This window comes from Ascaphus truei, chromosome 7 (assembly GCF_040206685.1).
Source record: "Ascaphus truei isolate aAscTru1 chromosome 7, aAscTru1.hap1, whole genome shotgun sequence".
Classification (NCBI taxonomy): domain Eukaryota; kingdom Metazoa; phylum Chordata; class Amphibia; order Anura; family Ascaphidae; genus Ascaphus; species Ascaphus truei.
The window spans coordinates 46,413,131-46,433,824 of NC_134489.1; the positions used below are offsets into that span (position 1 = coordinate 46,413,131).

At 43.2% G+C, this 20,694-nt stretch overlaps 1 protein-coding gene and 1 long non-coding RNA gene across 3 annotated transcripts in view; one reads left to right on the forward strand and one right to left on the reverse strand.

Annotated features, from left to right (window-relative positions):
- The window catches only part of MED29 (mediator complex subunit 29), a 92,472-nt gene extending 76,432 nt beyond the window's left edge, over positions 1-16,040 (reverse strand). The window contains exons 1-4 of one of the 2 annotated variants that reach the window (XM_075608229.1): positions 15,710-16,033; positions 8,434-8,492; positions 7,949-8,033; positions 2,976-3,735 (exon numbers count right to left, since the gene is read on the reverse strand). In XM_075608229.1, coding sequence (XP_075464344.1) covers positions 3,505-3,735; positions 7,949-8,033; positions 8,434-8,492; positions 15,710-16,000 — 666 coding nt within the window. In that variant the 5' untranslated portion in view covers positions 16,001-16,033 and the 3' untranslated portion in view covers positions 2,976-3,504. Of the gene's footprint in view, positions 1-2,975; positions 3,736-7,948; positions 8,034-8,433; positions 8,493-15,709 lie in introns of those variants that run through there. The other variant, XM_075608230.1, reaches the window with a different exon arrangement.
- On the forward strand, positions 15,754-20,367 carry LOC142499203 (uncharacterized). Its single transcript, XR_012802630.1, has 3 exons — positions 15,754-16,815; positions 19,380-19,524; positions 19,915-20,367. It is a non-coding gene; the product is annotated as an uncharacterized LOC142499203 (long non-coding RNA).
- Positions 20,368-20,694: the final 327 nt, after the last annotated feature.

The following is a 20,694-nucleotide window of genomic DNA, read 5'->3' on the forward strand; positions in this document are numbered from 1 at the left end:
GCGTGTGGTGCTGGCAGTTGCTGCGCATGCTCACCGAGCCACACTTCTATATTATATATAGTGTAAATTCCACGTGTGTGGGTCTGGAAATAGCCCTGACATATTTTCCTAAATCTCCCTCTCTCCCAGTTCCTTTCTCTGTCCACCGGGTGTGCTTCTGTTTTCTGTCTGCTCTGGGGTTCCTCTGTCTGTCTCCTTTTGTTACTCCTGCCCTTAAAGTTTCCTGTTCCTCCCTTGCCTTTGTAATGTGTCAGACTCCTTTTGCCCATGACCATGCTTCTGTTCCGTGTTGGAGTCCTGTACATTATTAAAGGCTCTTGCTGGTAATCTGTTTGTTCCCTGCTCCCTAGTCTCCGTTCCTGCCTTCCTGTTGCCGAACCCTGCTTGTGACCCTGACCACGCTACCTGCCGCCTGCTTCCGATCTCTGCTTGTGACCCCAACCACGCTACCTGCCCCGCCTCGACCTCAGCCTGTGTCACCAAAAATCCTTGCCTCTCCTGTTGCAAGGTCCTACCCACTCCAGGAGTCTCCCCTTGACAGGGTGTCACTGTGTGTGTGCGCGTCTGTGTGCGGTGTCTCCGTTTTCCAAATTGTGGCTGGGTTGCTGCTGCTCTAGCTGCATGCATGTGGTGCTGGCGGCTGCTGTGCATGCTCGCCGAGCCGCACTTCTAAATTTATACCAACTGTGAATTCCTTGTGTGTGTTTGTGTGTCTAGTGTGTGTATGACTGTCTTTGTATGTGTATTTGTCTCTGTGTGCATTTATGACTGTATGTGTGTCAGTGTGTTCCTGTATGTGTGTGTCTCTGTATGTTTGTGTGTGTGGTCTCCGTTGTTCAAAAGTGCGGTGGGTTGCTGATGCTCCTGTGCGTGGCGCTGGTGGTGGCTGCAGTGCATGAGTGCCGAGCTGGCAGCTGCTGCGCATTCGCGATGATCTGGCTGCTGCGCATGCGCGCTGAACCGGGGCATTCTGCGCATGTGTGGTGAGCCGACAGCTTCTCCACATATGCACCGAGCCTGCGACTTCAGCACATGCGGGCCGAGTTGCGGCTTCTGCAAATGCGCGCCAGGCCGGCAGCTGCTGCACATGCGCACCAAGCGGATGGAGCTTACTAGTGACTGACATGCAGCGGTGCCGTGCGTGCGGCACATGCGCAGTCACTTTCGTTACAATTTTTGTCCGACTGAAGCTTTCCCCCCCACCCCATGAGATTTTTTTTTTGCCTTTGCCAGCAAAGAAGATTCACATTAAAAAAAAAAAAAAAACCATTAAAAACGTTTAACCATAGTTTGGCGAGAGGTCACCTTAAGGGCAGGCTGCTGATTGGCTTCATAAGAAAGATTTAATTGTCCCAAAAGTTAAAACTTGTTTATTTCCTCTGACAAATTTGTAATTGTACTTGGTTCTGTGTAATTCTGTTCTCGCTCATACATACTTCATTAAATTTTATGCCATTTGACTAATCGTGGTATTAAAATTACTTTACACAAAGACAACGTGGCTGTAGACACAAACATTCTTACCGTAGTGCCTGATCAGCACTATTACACTTTATGAATACCGTATTGGTCCGATTATAAGGTAATGTTTTTTTTTATAAAGTTATTTTGAGAAGTACATACTCACCTTACAAATCGGGCCCATTCACTTTGCAAGCCAATTGGAAGTCGGCTGTATGAGATAGGAGGGTAAAATGGAGGAAGCTCCACCATGGGGGCACGTGGCAGCGATGTTGCTTGTGGCAGGGAGGTCAAACCAAGAGATAGAGACACAGAGATAGACACAAAGATACAGAGAGATGAGAGTGTGTACATCAACTGTTTTCTTCCCAGCTGCTTCTGAAATTAGGGGGTCGCCTTATTTTCGAGATGATCTTATCAGGCAAATACAGTAGTACCGTTAATACCAGGGATGGGCAATTATTTTGGCTGGCGGGACACTTCACGAGCTTGGGTAAGCTTTGTGGACCACCAAATGCTCCCTTCCTCACCAGCTTCTCCCCCACATGCTCCCTTCCTTCCCAGCTTCTCCACCACATACACTTCTCTTCCCTCCCGCTTTTCTCCCACGTCTTTCCAGGGAGCCCTACCCTTGGCAGGACAGATAGAATTATTTGGCGGGTCGGATGTTGCCTGCAGACCGTATTTCGCCTACCCGTGTGTTAAAAACAATATAGCCATTAGTTCACATTGGTCAGAGGATGGGCTGCTCCAGGTTTGCTGGTGCCCCAATGATTTAAAGTGTCAGATTTTTAGCAGTGCCCAATCAACAATTTGTGTTATGTAATGCCTGTATGTATATCTTTATTTATATAGCGCCATTAATGTACATTAGCGCTTCACAGCAGTAATACACGTGACATAATATAAAATAACAAATAATACATAATGGGAATAAGGACTTCAGACATACAAGTAACATTAGAAAAAGGAGTCCCCGCCCCGATGAGCTTACAATCTAGATGCCTGATTGATATGTGATGGTGCAGGGGTATATATAGGACCACTGTTTTTTGTTTACTAAGCCCCCCAAAAAAGTGGGCAGGGAAGATGCTTTTCCCTTTTCTATTTCAAAAGTATAAATCTTCAGAAAGTGTGCTTATTTAGCAGAATCAGACACATTATCACTACTCCTCCCCCTCTTTTAGATTGCAGTTGCAGCAGTGCACAACATGTTCCAAGCAGTCAGTGATTATTTAATCTAGGTGGTTAAACTCTGCAGGAACGCCATGATTCTCCTTCTCATTGCTTTGCTAACAGGCAAGTTCCAGGGTCATACTCACACTTCAAGTCTGCTCATTTATGTACACAGACGATAAGGCACCATATGTAGGAGGTGGGGACCTGGTAGTGTGATAATTCAGATAAGCGTTCCTACCACACTGCACACATGCCATGCAGAGTCAAGGATGGTGTGGTTACATACCTAGGCAATGTGCACAGACCAAGGTGACATACAAACGCTCACAGCAATACAAAAGCACAGCTAACTTTTAATTACCTTAAAGAAATCCAGAAGAGCTCAAATACGTGTAATATTAAGAAAATAGAAAATCAATGTACGCAGCAGTCACAGAATAAGTGATAACAATAGCATGATCAGAATTGGCCTGTAGGATCTCTGCCCCTCCTTTTAATCCCAAGCCGCACCTGCCCTTGTCACAATTTATTCCCGCTCATGCCACGTGTAGGTGGTAGAATCTTGGTACCACAATCCAGTGAGGAGGTTGGTGTCATAGATAGGTGTCTGAGCCCTCTCTGTATTGTGCTGTGATGCAGAAGTGGATGGTGGGTGTCACACGTCTCCCCACGAGTGATGCTGCTATACAGCGAGTAGATGGATGGCACAGATCCTAGTTTCTTTCCCCAGGTGGCGCTACAATGCACAGGAAGTACGTGAATGGGACAGACCTCCGTCCACCCCCGCAAATGGTCTTTGATGCGCACGGAGTAGTTGCATGTCACAGGTTTCCCCTGCTTGGTTCTATGATGCAGAGGTGGGTGTCAAAGCCCCCCCTGGGTGGGAGGCGTCTTGCCCATGATTTTTTTGGAGCACTCCAGCAGGGCGTTGTGTATGTCTTTCGCACAGGAGATCTGAGATTTGATCATGCTCAGGTACTGGGTGTAAGGTAGGCTCTCTGTTTGCACCGCATCTGGTTTGGTGGCAGTGGGCACCAGCGTGGGCGAGTGCTTGGCGCTGTCGTAGCTCTGAGAGAGGCACTCATAGGCGAGACGCTGAGGGAGGGGAATCAGAAACAGGTCAGCACATGAAAGAACAGGAGTATTGCCAACCCACCCGCAAGGTCACTGTCTGAGCTGTCATATCACAAATATGGCACAAAAAATATGGCCACCCAACCTTGGTGGAAATCACATGGTATAGTCTAGTAGTGAACACTACATTCAAACAACAGCAGAAAACTCAATAGAACCAATACTATGCAGTGCCCTCACATGGAGAAGACGGTTACTTAAATTGTTCCAGTAACCAAAAACAATGCGATGTCAACCAAACAGAAGACACCACCACGTCTGTCGCTGCTGAAAACAATCATAATTTAAGGTGGTGCTCACACCTTTTAGTGCTAGGGTGTCCAACTTAAAAATCCAGTAAGCCTCACACTGTAATAGTAGGAGACTACTGTCACCACCATACCAGAGGTTGTACCTGCTCAATACCCATACCCCGAAAGCAACATATAGGGTGATTTTTTTTCTTTGATAAAATGTAGATTTGCATGACATCTTTAGCGATACCCTTGTCTTGTAGCTTGTAAGAGAGCCTTAAGCCCAGTCTAAAAGGGCTTCAATAGAAACCCTGATTTGGTCTAAGGAATCCAGCAGGGAGCTGGTTAATTGCAGCTAGAGACAATTAACCAATCTCCACCTGGCTCATCAGACAGATAGAAAAGCCTTCTTCTTGAATTGCACAGGATCTCTTGAGCACAGAGGAACTGTGTTGCCAGAGACTGTCTTGAGCACAGGACTGTGCTGTCTGCAAGACATCAGGAACCAGACTTCTATTCCAGGGCACAGCGGAACCTGTCAGAAAGTGGCCCCTCAACAGACACCAACCCAGACCCAGAGACTGACACAAATCACTCCCTGCTTATAGTTACCTCTTTAGATTTTGGGATCATAGGTTGGAAAAAGGCTTATCCTCCCAGCCCTGCAGAGAGGGACTGGGAAAGTGAGTTAGCCATCACAAAAATAGATAGGATGTTTATTTATTTTTGTGTTTCCTTAAACTATAGTGTTTAGTGTTTAAAGTGACCGGCTGATTAAAAGCCATGGTTTAATTTCCCCAAATCTGTCTCCCTGGTTGTACTTCTGCTCGTCTCTTACTGTGCTCCTTCACACATTTGATGTTACTTATTTGTTCAGTAAAAAGACGCTTAAATGGCCAAATAGTCTTCCCCACATAGACTTTACTGCAGGGGCATGTTGGTATGTACACACAATAGTAACTCGGGCAAATCACAAACTGCCTAATTTAAAATTGTTCACCTATAAAACGGGTGATAAAATAACACCTTGTATTTCAATCAGAAGATCCCGCAGGTTCCGGTTCCTTTTAATAAACCATTATATATTTTGATTTCACACTATCTGCAACACCCTTGTCACTTTGTATAATGTGCCAATGTTTATTCACATTTCTTGTTACATCAGTTGCAATGTTTAAAAATGGCTAAATAAAGAGAATGTTTTCCTGTGCTGCTTGCTCTTTTTAATTTTTCTGTTCTAGCTTCCCACTGGACTATCACAATGCTTGGTTTATATCCTCTGCTTAAGAATCTATCCATCATTTCAGTCATTTTGATTTATCTGTCTGATGAATCACTACAGATCCACATTACTCTAAGATTTTGTGAAATGGGCAACCAATCTGATAATCTGGGCGGATGGAAGCTATCGGCCTCAGTGTTGTATTGAGGACAGTAGATGTTTTGGTGATGGCAACAAAAAAAAAAACTGGCGGTACTGTAGTTAATTTCTGGGTTAAACACAATTTTCTCATTTATCATATTAATAGTTGACAAATTCCAGTAATGACTCATGGGAGCCCCGCCACGCCACCAGCATGCCACATTTATAAAATGGCAATAGTTTCTAAATATACATTTACTCAAGATATCCCATGAAAAGATTAGCGTGTGACGGTGCAGCAGAGCTCCCTATCACAGTTGGATTTGCAAAAAGTGTCCCATTTTTAATCTGCCCCCGCCTGCCTATGAAAAGCTGGCCACCCCTGCCTGCATCACTTGTAAAGTTTGTGTATAACGAGGAAATATCCCTCGTTACAGGTCAAGCCTCATACTCAAGTGTAGCTAATGTTTGTAAAAAATGTTTTAATATGTACAACGAAAACTTGGCCATACTTTTTGTATCATATTTGCGGTTTCTGAATTAGTCTTGACGAACAGTTAGACAATTTTGAAGTAATTTTAGTGGTACCTTTATATGCGTTATTTGGTTCATTTGATTTAGAGATTTTTTCCCTATGTAGCGATAATAATCTAAGCAGGCACTGCCCTGGCATCTTGATTTACTGTATTCTGCAATTTGGCATGGTTTCCACCGACCATTGTAATGCAGAAACTCCAGTGCTACATGTACTCCTTTTAAAGTATGTGAGGTTTCATCTTTTAGTTACAATTTATGCCACTTTCACATCGTTTGCCAGTACCACTTGTGAGGTCCTTCAATCTGAGGTTGAGGGAATAATGATGTGCATGTTTTGTGCCTTCTCTATGTCTTTCACTGGTTATCCTATCTATATAACAATATATAGTGGCATCTATAGGCCAAGCAAGGGTTAATAATGTGGTCCTGTTTTTGCTTTATTTTGCTTTTCATAGTTGGTTTTCATTGTGGTCCTCTGTGGTCACTATTTAAGTATAACTGTTAAATGTCTTACATTGCCTTATAGCACATTCTTCTACCACCCCCCCCCCCCCCCCCCATTAATATTTAATTGGTGTGATTACTAGTCAGGGATAGCAAATTAGCAAGTCTGTTCATGTATGGACTCATGTGTACTTTGTTTATTGGCTGTACTTGGGTAGCAGGGTGGATCAAATTCATGTATACAGATTATATACAATTTACTGTGGTTATTTGATTGAAGTTGCCACTGACCACTGCTCTCTTCAGGTGAATGAGATCACAAGATTAGAACTGGTATAGTATAAAAGATTGCAGATTGATAGTCACGTTAATCCTTTTTAACATTAGATTTTCTTTATGCAGTCACTCACCCGTACGCAGGTCCTTTTATACATTGTTGTGAGTTTACTGGCCCCTGTTAACAATGTCATGAAATGGCTCTGGATGGGCGGAGTTTTGAGAACACTATATATGTGCACTTCTCATTGTTTGTATGTTAAGTCCTGATGAAGGTGTAAGTGTAGACCGCAATGTTGACTATTTAATACATTTCTTTCCTTTTTCAACCACACTTTAAATAAGTTATGGTGGGTAAAAAAAGTGACAAAAACCCTCCACTACATGCTATACCCTAAAGCAAATAAAAATATCACTTGTGTGCACAATCACGTCTCAGACAAGTCTGCAACCATGGTTTTCACCAGTATCTCCTAGCATACACTGTTTCCAGTGCAGCTAGGAATTCTGGGAAATGACATGCAAATGAGCAGTTTCACCTTCTGCTTCAAATCCATTTTGACATGGACCCCAATAATCTTATTTTTACATAAAGCCTGGTGTGCCATTCCCTTTTATGTTTATTCTTCAAGACTGCAATGAATGTGCACCCTGCAGTTTGTTATTTGGTTGGTGTGCAGCCTTTCCCCCCTTCCACATTGCTGTAAATAAAGAACAAAATCAGTGAGGGAGCAAATCAGAGTTGCTCTACAGGATGCGAATTAAATATCAACTATACGGAAATTGCGAAGCAGGTCATTCTATACTGTCTGAAACGGCCATTTTCAGACAAACATGCCCATTCGATTCAATGGCCCCAACCTGCTGCTTCGGACTACATAGAATTAGCCCCTAAATACAAAAAACAGCTTAGTGTGAGCAAACAAAAATGTTACTTCAACTACCTCAGTGTTTGGGAGCCATGTATAAAACTCACAATATATATTTTTTTAAATCTACTTACAGCTGCATCAAACTTTTATATATTACATGTGAATCGTGTAATTCCATCCTGATGGTGCTCTGATGCCAAAGTTTTCCATGTAAGAGCTATGCTAAATAATTTTACTGAGGTTCCTTTTTTTAACTGTAAATCCAAATGTTTCAATGCTTTTATTTTCTAGTTTTTCAAGTTTAAATTATCATTTTGGTGAAACCTTTGTTTTCTTAAAGTGTCGGGACGTCCAAGTTGACAATGACTGACGGAAGGTGTTTTTCTTGTATATGTAAAGGCTTTGGATGGAATTATTGCAATTCATGACACTTATGTCTAGCCACTTACCAGACAGAGCTCCAGCTGGTCACATATGGCATAAAACTCCTCCAAGCTCTTGTCAAAACGATGCACAGGTCCATCTGCGCTCTTCCTGCAGGGAGATAAGCAATGAGCCCCTCACCTACATCTTCAAAAAAAAGGTTGGACATCTTTTTAGAAAGGAAATGTATACAGGGATAAACCAGATAAGTAAACATGGGAAAGATGTTGATCCAGGGAGTAATGCGATTGCCAAAATCAGGAAGGAATTTATTTTCCCCCCTTATAAGATATAATCAGATGATATTTCACTGGGGTTTTTTGTTTGCCTTCCTCTGGATCAATAAACTGATACAAATGTACAAATATAGGATAAAGTATCTATCTAAATTTAGCATAGGTTGAACTTGATGGACGTATGTCTTTTTTTTCAACCTCATCTACTATGTAACCCCTGGAAAGCAGCGCTGATCTGTTATATGTTGAGTAATGACCCCCTGGTATATACTCACTGCCCGTTATCGATGTTGGTGTTCTGTATAAGGTTCTGAGCGGCGATTTTCATGAGGTTCTGAAAGAGGAGAGGAAACAGAAAGTTTTCACAGGAGCTCACATCAGTATCGTATGATTATGTCTCATCTCAACTGGACATCTTGTAATATCACGTTATTTATAGATAGGATAGTGCAATATAGGGCCAACCGAGTTGGCACGAAACGTTGGATTCTTTTTTGTTGTATGCATTAATACAGTATAGATGGGCAACCTTCAAAATTAAGTTGCTTTATACTTGTATAGAACACTACAAGGGACTCACAGCTATTGATAACTTTCTGAGTCGGTATGCCATGGTGCCATATGTACAGGTTATTTCATCTTGTCAGCTATTGATTTCATTTTAAATCAAAACTACTTTTTACTTGATGGGTGTTTTTATTTAAAGATCTGTGGAACAGCACTGGGGGCCAGGTTCGCCCCCAGCTATGCCAATCTCTTCATGGGATATTGGGAGGATCAACAAGTGTGTTAATTGTGCACACTAGGGGCGGTATACTTTGGCTGTTTCCTCACGGGAAGATTTTGCTTGACAGGCAAACCTGATGATGAATCTAATTATGATTGCTTTCTGCATGTAAGTAGCCATAGGTAGCTATTGGTTTTGTAAAGACGTTGGTTTTTATGCTGCCATCTGGACAGGTATCCTTAAGGATTTCCATCTGGTTATTATCAATGTTTAACAATTCAGCCTCTGTATCGATTTATACAATGTACCATACTTTAACATTGTGCAGGCACATGCTATTTTAAATCGTTCAATACTTTCATTAATATATATTTTTTGACCAAATATTGAATATGTTTTTGTTCTCCCCCTTAATGGTGAGTTCCGCCTTATATTATATATCAGAGACTTTTTGCATCCCCTTTCTCAGCGGTCACATTGTTGCTGCACACCAATCATCTCACCTGATGCCGGTTTCTAACTATTTAGGGGCAGAAGCTGCTAGCACCAGTTACCCTTTGACAAAGCACTTCGGTGTGAAATGTGTTAGGGGGCTCCTGTGCCTGCCGCAGTTAAGGGATTTTAATTAAGCAAAAAACACATTTTTCATCTCTTCACGCCTCGTCTAATTTTGTTGTGCTCTGCTACTACCACTTTTTTCATTTTTGCATTGACCTGTGCAGGAGCACACACATGGAGGAGTTCCGGAGACGCTGCTGTGACGGGAGGGGGTAACCATGTCAATAAAGATCAATCCCTCTGGTTACCCCTGAACCCGTAGGGTTCCTGGTACCTCCATAAGCCAGGGATGATACATGTTAGGAAAAACAGGGTCATTTTATTTCCCATTTCATGTTCCCTGTACCCCATGCTCATGAAACTTTCTGTGAGTTTTAGGTGTGATATTTGGGTAAGAATGCAATTATTTTGATTGCAGGAGTTCGGGAACCGGAGCTACCGGTAGTACCTTAATTCTACCCGACGTGTCAGTACACAAGTAGAATTACACCAGGGCTGCCCTGTGTCCCCCGGACTCCTGCTTTTCGAGCCCCGAAATCCCAGTTCTATATCCAGCACAGCCATGAGTCTCCACAAGGTCCCCCATGTATTAAAATGTGTTTCAATGTTTTATACATTATAAGGCTATATGTAGCTTGTCTGGGCGACCAGTTACGGTGCCAGCAAGTCTACATGGGGTCCGTACTTCAAAGGAGAGAGGATGTCCAGGAGGTGTGAATGCACTTGGTGAATGAGAAAAGGCGAATGGCCAGGTCCGGACTACAAAGGGACACAGTTTGTTAGTGTCAGACCTGGTGGAGCCGGCCTGGCAGGAGGCAATGAGTTAGCCAGAGAGGAAGTAGCCATATAGTCTGATCCTCTTGGCTAAAATCATATTTCCCGCTCATCTGGCTTTCGAGCCTCTGTGGCACGCCTACTCCCCTGACGTCAGTCGAGGCCCTCTTTCTATTGGCTGTCAGAGAGGGATTCCGCTTCTCTGTTGGCTGCTCCTTCCCCCCTCCGTTCTGGGGATAGCCCAGCAGAGTGTATGAAAGGTGCTGACCAGGAGAGAGAGGAGCGCCACCAATCGGGAGTCGAAGCTACGGCGGGCTTTTCAAAGTTGCTCTGTTCGAAATAGCTGAGCGACCGGCTACATTTTAAATCCTGAAAAGCTTGCCAAGTTCTCAAAATCGAACAAGCGGTCATGGTCACGATTTTCTGCTGGAATCAGTTCCAGGGGATTCAGGACTATGTCCCGGTCAGGATTTTCTGCTGGATTTCAGTCCAGGACGTACAGAACAAGGTTCTGTTCGGGGTAAGCATATGCAAGCGGCACCCTGCACCTAGGAAATGGTAGATCTCACTCCCCAGAGCCCAGTAAGTGTGTATATTTTTGTATTTGTGTATTTCCGAGGTCTTAGCCTAATAAACCTAAGTTTATTTCACTGCCTTGTTTTGCCTATTGACTCATCCCTTAAATATAAATGGCGTTAAGAGTCCTGGTCTACCGTGACAGCCGCACGTCAAGGAGAGTTATTGCACACAGCAACCGTGAGTGCCTCATTCATTTTCTGCATGCGGGGTATATTAGCCAGTGTGGTTACCGGTCGGGACACACACACATACATACATACATACATATATATATATATATGTGTGGTGAGCACTCGTTACACAAAGTGATGGCAGTGATGGTGATATATATATATATATATATATATATATATATATATATATATATATATATATATATATATATATATACAAATACAACTGTATGCTTTCCTGTGGAGGGTTTTTGTCACTTTTTTTACTCACCATAACTTAACTCAGTATTATGGTATATATATATATATATATATGTGTGTTATGCTGGGTAAAAAAAAGTGACAAAAACCCTCCACAGTAAAGCATATAGCAACTGTAAATATTCCTGTATGTCCATTTGCATGTCTTAGACAGGTCTGCCACCCTGTCTTTCACCATTATCACCCAGCACACAGCACTTCCACTGCAGCAAGGGATTCTGGGAAATGACATGCAAATGAGCACACAGTGACACCTTTTATCTCAAGCTCCTATTACAGAGCAACCCTTAAGCCAATGTATGCTGCTTTAAACACAGCTTTTAAGCAAAGGCTGGGGTAAGATGCAAAGCCAGTAAACCCACTCACATGCAAATGAACATACAGGAATATTTACAGTTGATATATAGATTATATATATATATATATATATATATATATATATATATATATTATATATTATAGTGTTCGACAAACCTATACATTTGATCGCCCCGGGCGAGTGGATTTAACCCCCGGGCGAGTAAATATTGGCCCAAGCAGCACACGTTTGGTACTAGGTGGCGATTGACTTTCATATACATGGAGATACTCAATTTTTGGCTATGGTAGCACCGGTCATAGGACTCTACTACGGAAAAGATGAAATTAGCCTATATAAATGGCACCATGGCAACACAACTCAGAAAGTAATCAATAGCTGTGAGTCCCATGGAGTGTTCTATACAAGTATAGAGCAACTTAATATTGCAGGTTACGCATCTATAAATATCTTTCCAAGTGATCCCGGAGATGGAGTCTATCCCTAGATTTCTCCATTACTTCTTTGTGCTGTCTGAAGCTTGTGAATTATCTTCACATTTTGGGTCCAAGTTTCACATCCATATGTGAGCAGGGGCAGACTACACTGGTTGAAAACATTCTTCTTGAGGCACTGTGGATTTCCCTTGAAATATGGTCTTGTTTCTTCCAAATGTGCTCCATCTCATTTTCATTCTCATATTGATTTAATTCAAAAGGTTCCTGGCCATTGTTATTTGCCAGCCAAGGTAGACATAGTCTGACTTTTTCTAGTTCTTTTCCATCACTTTGTGTAACGAGTGCTCACCACAAACAGGACAGGACCACAAGGCTGAGGTGGGGATAGTGATATACACCGACCTACAACCACGTAACCGCGTGCAGAGTGATGGTCGTGTAGCCGGGTCAGGGTAGGAGAGGTCAGAATAGTCGTGATACTCAACGTGGTCTAGGATTGGAGGTCGGATGGTCGTTGTGCATAGCCGCGGTCCAGGAGTCGAGAAGGTGGGAGTCCAAATACAAGCCAAGGTCACGGGTCAGAGAAGGCAGCGGTCCGGGTACAAGCAGAGGTCAAAAGGTAACAGAAATCAAGGCAGAATGCAAGAGCAGAGCAACAACAGGATGCTTGAGGCAAGCACTTCGAAAAATAAAAAACAGAAGTTTATGCTCAGCCAATTTGCCTTTGGCTGGCTGAACATATAAGGAGCAGGTAGCCAATGGGAAGTTTTGCAGGCAATGAGTCATGAATAATTACAGATAGGATGTCCAGTGATAAGCAGGGGCGAAATGCACCGCAGGTGTGGAGTAACTGATGTTGTTAATCGCATGTCCCTGGGATGCGGCGCCGGCGTGGAGTGTGAACTGGAGCGCCCTCCGTTGCGTCACGGGATGCGGTGCGTTGGCGAAGCCTAGGTCCGGTCCTGGTAGTGGGAATGTGGTGCTTGCGCGAGAAGCGTCACCCGCGACATCACAGGGGCGGGGCATAAGACCGATCCGTGAGGTGTCCCCCCGACTGACAGCACGACTCCTATGCAGAACCTCAGAGTGAGGTGCGTCACCCATCCAGTCGCAGGATGTGTCACGGGGGCGGGGCCGAGGTCCAATACTCACACTTTGGTCTTGAAGAGATGCATACGAAGACCCACATTCTTACTTGCTTTGGTGAGTTCTCCAATTTGTTACTGGATGTCTTCTGAACTTGTGGTAAAAATAACAATGTCATCTGTAAATCATAGGCGACTCAAATATTCAGTTGATTTTGATTATTTTTTCTTCCCAATCTAATGTCTTGAACAATTATTCAAGTGTTGCCGTAAAAAGCTTTGGTGATATGGGGTCTCCCTGTCACGCCTTATCTTGCTCGTATCATGCAATTTAATGGTTGATGTTGCACTTAGTAAAATGTTCTTTATAATATCAATGTACGCTTGTTTGACATTGTGTCTTCTTAATGCATCTAGGACCACTGAGGTATAGACAGAATCAAATGTTTTTTGTTTTGTAATCTATGAATCCTAACATGAGTGGTAGATCATATTAATTACTTCTTGTACGACTTGGATGTGGCCATTTTGTTATATTCATTGTGAAATCCCGCTTGTTCTCTAGGCTGAGCAAAGTCCAGGATCTGTTGTAGCCAATTAGTGAGTATCTATGTAAAAATGTTGTGATTCTTGTGGATGAGGATAACTATGGCATTCTTCCATTGCTCTGGAATTTTGCGGTTCTTCAAGCAGAATGTAAAGAGTTTTGCAAGGATTTTTTCTACTTCTTCCCCAGCCTCTTTCAAGATTTCAGTTGTAATTCCCCAGGAGCCTTCTCATTCTTCATTGGTTTTTATTACTTTTGCCACTTCTTATGAAAGGACGCATGGTACATCATTGGTGGTTTCTTCTTGCTTGTCCTCTGCTGGATTATGCCTTGCGTTATCAGTGTTACTGTACAATTTCATATAGAAGTCCTCAACTCTCTTCATGATAAGCACACTGCCTTTTATTGTTGATCTATTGTCTTTGTTTGAGTGCAATGATTTGCTTCTTCTCAATTATAAATCGCTACAATCATTAAACCTGCCACCACAAGTGCACAAGTAGCCACCATCCCACCACTTTGAGGCAGTGAAATAAGGATTTGGGTGGAGTTTATGAAATTTTTATATATATATATATATATATATATATATATATATATATATATATATATATATATATATATATATATATATATATATATATATATATATATATATATATATATCTCCAAGAAACACACCAGCATTCTCCCCATGTACCTTATGTTTCTAGTTTCCTCTCCTCATAGATTGAAAGCTTCTTGGACCAGAGAGCTTGCAACCCCATTGTACTGCGCTGTGGATGTTAGCGTCTTATAACTGATGATAATACTGTCACTCACCTGCAGGCTCTCTTTGAGCTGAGGTATCAGCATCTTGTATCTCTGCACTGGGTCGAAATCCTGCTGCTGCGTTTTAGATGAAACGTGTAGGGCTAGGAGGAGCTATACTTATTCATGTATGCACTGCATCTCTGACCCTTTTCTTAATATATCTTCCGCAAAAGTTAACTTGTGTCAGCCTCTCATTTTTTATGCACGTCAACCCCCTAAACACCTGCGCTGGAGGCTCTTTCAGAGTGCCTCTAATCAAATCTGCAGCTGAGAAGTAGAAGGTGTGGAGAGTGTGCTAGCTCAGGTGCTGTGAGACAGTAATCAGCATCCAGCTGGTTGGTGAAGACGAAGCAGTGCTGTGTGAGAGTGCCGGTGTGTGTCCTGTCTACTGGTGTGGTTCTAGACGGTGGCGCCAAGAGACGGAGCTATTGCTGGGCAAGGAGTAAACAGTGAGATGCCTGTATATGGATCGTGAGATCAGAGGTAGTTGCTGTGAGGAAGACTGATGAACAAAGTCCCGATTGTACAGCGGAGAGTGTCGGGCGACCGAATGAAACCAACCGTGAATGTCGGAGTGACAACCTGACACCAGAGACTAATGATAATCTGGTGGAAGATCCAATTGCCATCTATACCCGGTAACCAGGTCTACATAGGCTGTCTCTTCTGTTTTGTTTTTTTTTTTCTTTTTTCCCCTCCTTTTTCTCTCAGCAGCAAAGTTTACACACACTGACTGATCAATTGGGCTGAATATATCTGCTGATTCAACAGCATACATCAAACCAGACAGTCAGTGAGACACAAGACTTCAGAGTAAGAAGACTCTATTTAATTTTTTTCTGGGACTTATTTCCTATACTCAGCTTTTATTTTTGGACTTTCATCACTCCGATTGTATGATTTTTCCAGGTTACACTGATTTAGTTTATAATAGAAGATATTGTTCTATAAGTGATATTCTACCTGGACTCTTTTAAAATATTATTTAGAGATATAATTCTTATATTGGGAGTTATTTAATATAATTAGGCCCTCCAGCTTCCTACCTTGATAATATCATACCTCATCCATTTAGTTGTTCTGTTGCGCCGAATGCTATATTTCATATATATATATTAAAAGCTCCAAGAAACACACCAGCATTCTCCCCATGTACCTTATGTTTGTGGTTTCCTCTCCTCATAGATTGAAAGCTTCTTGGACCAGAGAGCTTGCAACCCCATTGTACTGCGCTGTGGATGTTAGCGTCTTATAACTGATAATAATACTGTCACTCACCTGCAGGCTCTCTTTGAGCTGAGGTATCAGCATCTTGTATCTCTGCACTGGGTCGAAATCCTGCTGTTGCAGGGCGAGTTGTTGTTGTTGTTGCTGTTGCAGCTGCTGCTGTTGCTGCAGCTGTCCCCCGCATCCTGAGGCTCCGACTCCCGCTTGGGGCGGGGGCTGTTGCGTCGGTGGCTGCGGTTGCTGCTGCTGCGGCGGCGGTTGTTGCTGCTGCTGCTGCTGCTGCTGCTGCTGCGGCGGCGGCGGAGGCGGTTGCTGCTGCGCTGGATTCATGGTAGCCGCCATTGCTGCGCACTCTGTACAACAAGGCGAAAGAATCTGATTGGCCAAGGAAAAAGGCGGAAATGATGCGAGCTTGTTATAGGTGTAAGGGGCTGTCAATAAGCGAGATGGGTGGGATTTAGCAGTTTAACGAGATTGTATTAGTCAGTGAGAACAAATGAGACAGACTCGGGTGCTGCCTATTTTTAATTTAACAACATTCTCTCTCAATATTTATCATTCGTTATATAGTCTCCTTGTGGATTTATTGCAGTAAAAGTAAATGACTGGGGCATGCAGCATGGTTAACACATTGCTAAGGCTGCTCACATACCTGTGCTGTAAAAGACGAGTCATTACTATTAACCACTAGTCTCCCTCTTGGACACAGGAAACACTGTTTTTGTTGTATCTAAGTAACAGAATGAACAACAGTGGGGAAGCTGGTACTGGATGAGCCTCCGAAACAGCCTAAGTATAGACATAGGAGTCAGTGACCAAGAAAATAAGAGCATTAATGTGAAGAAAACATAATTAGCCATTAGTATGAGGTTATGTAAACGTGTCCCATTAGTGGATGGATGGGACACAGTCCCATCAAGGGCACAAAACCTAATAACAGCATATTCTAAATTATGACATCACCACATTGATAACTGGGAATATATGAGGCAGAGTCTTGCGCTTGCAGACATTGTAGCAACTGCAGCACTATCCCTATTACAGTATGTTTTATTTCACACATTGTTCATGTTTTTTTTTTTTTGCAGTGCGCTGGCCCCTTCCCTACAGCGGGAAGGTGTTATCAAAAATGGAAGATACCCTTTTAGCTCTAAACGGTACCACACTAGTTGAACTACAGATTGCACACATTGCATATTGTAATACAGAACCACTCAGTCACTCTCTTGCTTTTGCATTGATTTGTGAGGGAACTGTCAGGCACGAGCAGGGCTGCAGCTAGATTTCCCGGGGCCCAGGACTAGACTAACGTGTTGTCGTCCCCGTGTCGGCGGTATTGCGAGCCCCCACCCATTTCACCCCTCATGAGCCCCCTCTATTTCCCCTCCTCTTCCCATGTATTTCTCTCCCCTCCGTCTCACTCCCTCTTCCTCACTCATCCCCCTCTAGCCTCGCTTATATTTATCTCCCCTGCGTCTCAATCTTACTCCCTCTTTTACTCCCTCCCTCAACCCCTCTCTCGCCCCCACCTTCCATCAATTGCCCCACTCTCACTAAATCCCCACCACAAAATACATACCAAAAAAACCCAGCCCCAATACATAATAAAAAGACCCCCAACTCTCCCCAATACATATTAAAAAGACCCCCACCCAACCACCAATACATATTAAAAAGACCCCCACCCACCCCCCAATACATATTAAAAAGACCCTCACTCCCCCAATACATATTTAAAATACCCCCATTCCCACCAATACATATTTTTTTAAAAAGTGCTCTACTAGAATAAATTCAGTGAACTCAAGTAGGATGATTATCCAATTACCCCACACTAATTAAAGTGTAATTCTATCACACCAACAATCAAATTAGTGTAAAACATATATAACCTTGTATGAATAATAAGTGAAGCGTCTGCAGCTGTTGACATGAGGGTGGCTCAGCACCCCTTACACTACAAGAAATTAAAGACAAGAAAAAAATATATATTATTGTTGATATATAGAAGAAAACTATCCAATGTCTCTAGGTCACCCTCCCAGACGCATAGGATATCGTCTATATATCGACGCCACAGTATAATATTGCCACTGAAGGGGTTGTTGGACCATATCTTCTGTGATTCCCAGTTCTCCATGTACAGGTTTGCGAAACTGGGGGCAAAACGCATCCCCATTGCTGTTCCGCAAACCTGCATGAAGAACTCGGAGAGGAAAAGGAAATAATTATGCGTTAATATATATTCAATTGATTGGAGAATAGAGTCTCTATTGAGTCGATGTACCAAGGGATCATCCTCCAAATACTGTAGGACTCAACCGCTTCTAATCCCTTATTGTGTGGAATGTGCGTGTACAAAGCTTGTACATCGCATGTTAACCATCTGTCTAAATTTTTCTATTCGAATTCTGTAAATAAATTAAGTACAGAAGATGAATCCTTTAAGTATGAGGGAAGATTCCCTACATAACTTTGCAGAAAAAAAATCCACATATTGGGAAGGGTTTGCAGTGAGTGATTGAATCCCTGATAGTATAGGTCTTCCAGGCGGGTTTGTTAAAGACTTATGCGTTTTGGGTAAATGGTAAACAATTGGCATTTTTGGTGAATCAGAATAAAGAAATGCATATTCAGTTTTAGAAATCACAGATCTAGATAAGGCATCATCCAAAAGTGCTTTCAAAGGAACCAAAAAGTAACTTGTGGGATACATAGTTTTTTTTAATAAAAAGCTGTGTCATAAAGGAGTCGGTGTGCCTCATTTTCGTAATCCATACGATTATGAAGGATAAATCCACCTCCTTTATCTGCATGCCTAATAATTAAGTTTTTATTTTCTTTTAGAAATTGAAGGGCTAAGTTCTCTTTTTTGCTGAAGTTATATTTTATATCTCCCGGCTTGAAATTCTTGACTACCACATTAAAGTCGTTATTGACCATATTGAAAAAAGTGTCAACATGGTGACCCTCAGAATGTGCATGGTAGAATTTCGATTCTGCCCTGAACGGTGTATGCCTACAGACTTGATCCTCCGTATCGGATATGTTCGAAACATTAATATCACTTACATTAGAGACATTAGTAGTGGATTCTTTCTCAATTTTAATAAAGTATTCCCTTTAGAGTCACATTGCGTGTACATTTTTGAAGATCCTTATATAAGTGAAAATATTTTATATATTTAACTCTCTGTGTAACTCAGTGCAAACTATTCCCTGATGAAGTAGCATTGCGCTACGAAACTGTGAGGATTCGGGGATCGCGGCGCCCACAGCGCGGCCCCTTCTCACCTCGTTTGCCTCCCACTGCTGCCGTGGTGCGTGCCCCTCACCACGCCGGGCATCTTCCACTGCCCTGGTGGTTCCCCGCCGTCCCTGGCGGTCCGCCTCTGCTCCTAAGCCGCCCCTCTCTCATGCGGCTTCCATTTGTCACGGGCGCGCGCGTGGACAGCGCGTGCCGGGTGAAGATAATTATTCACTGCACTAGCAGTGAAACCACGCCCCCAGCTGACGTACAGGCTGTTTCCCCAGAATAAAAGTACTCACCTGCATGCCAATCAAGCGGACCTATCTAAAACAGCTCCAAGCACTCCTCCAGGTCTGCCTCCGCTTCTGATTGGTCAGCCGCACTTTATATTGCCTGTCCTGTCACTCACTCATTGCTTGACATAGTTTCCACTTGTGGATCACTACGCTGGCTCTCTCTTTATTTACTCAGGTCACGACTTGGCTTGGTGGACGTCAATCTCTGGCTCTCGATCCCTGCTTGGACACCGACCTTCCGGAATTCTCCAATCCCTGACCTTGGTTAAACGGCAACGACGACGGCACTTCTTTACTGGTACCGGCAAGTATTGCTAAAGGTAACACCACCTGGCCTGGGAACGCCTAAAACACCACACTCCGGACACGCTCCTTTTGCTGCGGGTGCGTGCTCATATACGTCCCTCACCTCAGTATAAGGGACGGGTCTGGTCTGCAGGCAGCACCGGCGTAACAGAAACACATAGGATTTTCGATTATTGATTTTATAAGCTAAGTCCTGTTTCCATTGTTGGGTAACCTCTGAAGCTCTAGCACTGTGTTTTGTTTAGCGGGTCAGAGTGCTTTCCCTGCTTCCGACCGTCACTACGTGGCGCCTTTGCAGCGATATCACAGACTTGCAGCATGCTGCCAGTGTTTACTTTGAGTTCAGCTGGTATACACTATTGATTCCCGGAGTACTTACTCATTTGTTTATGTGACCTCTGCAGTAATATCCCCCGTTTCCCCACCTACGGGTCACGATTATACTGTGACACCGCTTGGAGATAGGAAGAGGGGTTACCCTCTGGCTCAAAACCACGGACATTATACAAACAGTATTACCATATCGTAAGACCGACACCACCCCGGAGGGAAGTCATCTGACGAGACATCTGTTCCAAGGAGGACTGCTGGTGCCGCTACGTGAGAGGCCACCTAGCTGAAGGAGAACTACGTCTTCCAGGGACCATCCGAGAGTACCCTCTGAGGGTGTCGTGACGACCGTTCCCGCCCTGTTCCGGCGCTTTGTAACCCATGTCTTGGTACATGGAATGCTTTTTGATTTGCTGTACGCAGATTAATTACCCTTTTAATACATTTTTATATAGGAATATACTTCACTATGAGTGTTGTGTGCTGTTTTCTTACATATTAAAAAGACCCCGCCAATACATATTAAAAAGACCGTCACTCCCCCAATACATATCAAAGACCCTCACTCCCCCAATACATATTAAAAAGACCCCACTTCCCCCCCAATACATATTAAAAAGACCCCACTTCCCCCCCCAATACATATTTAAAAGACCCCACTTCCCCCCCAATACATATTAAAAAGACCCCACTTCCCCCCCCCCATACATATTAAAAAGACCCCACTTCCCCCCCAATACATATTAAAAAGACCACACTTCCCCCCCCAATACATATTAAAAAGACCCCACTTCCCCCCCAATACATATTAAAAAGACCCCACTTCCCCCCCCAATACATATTAAAAAGACCCC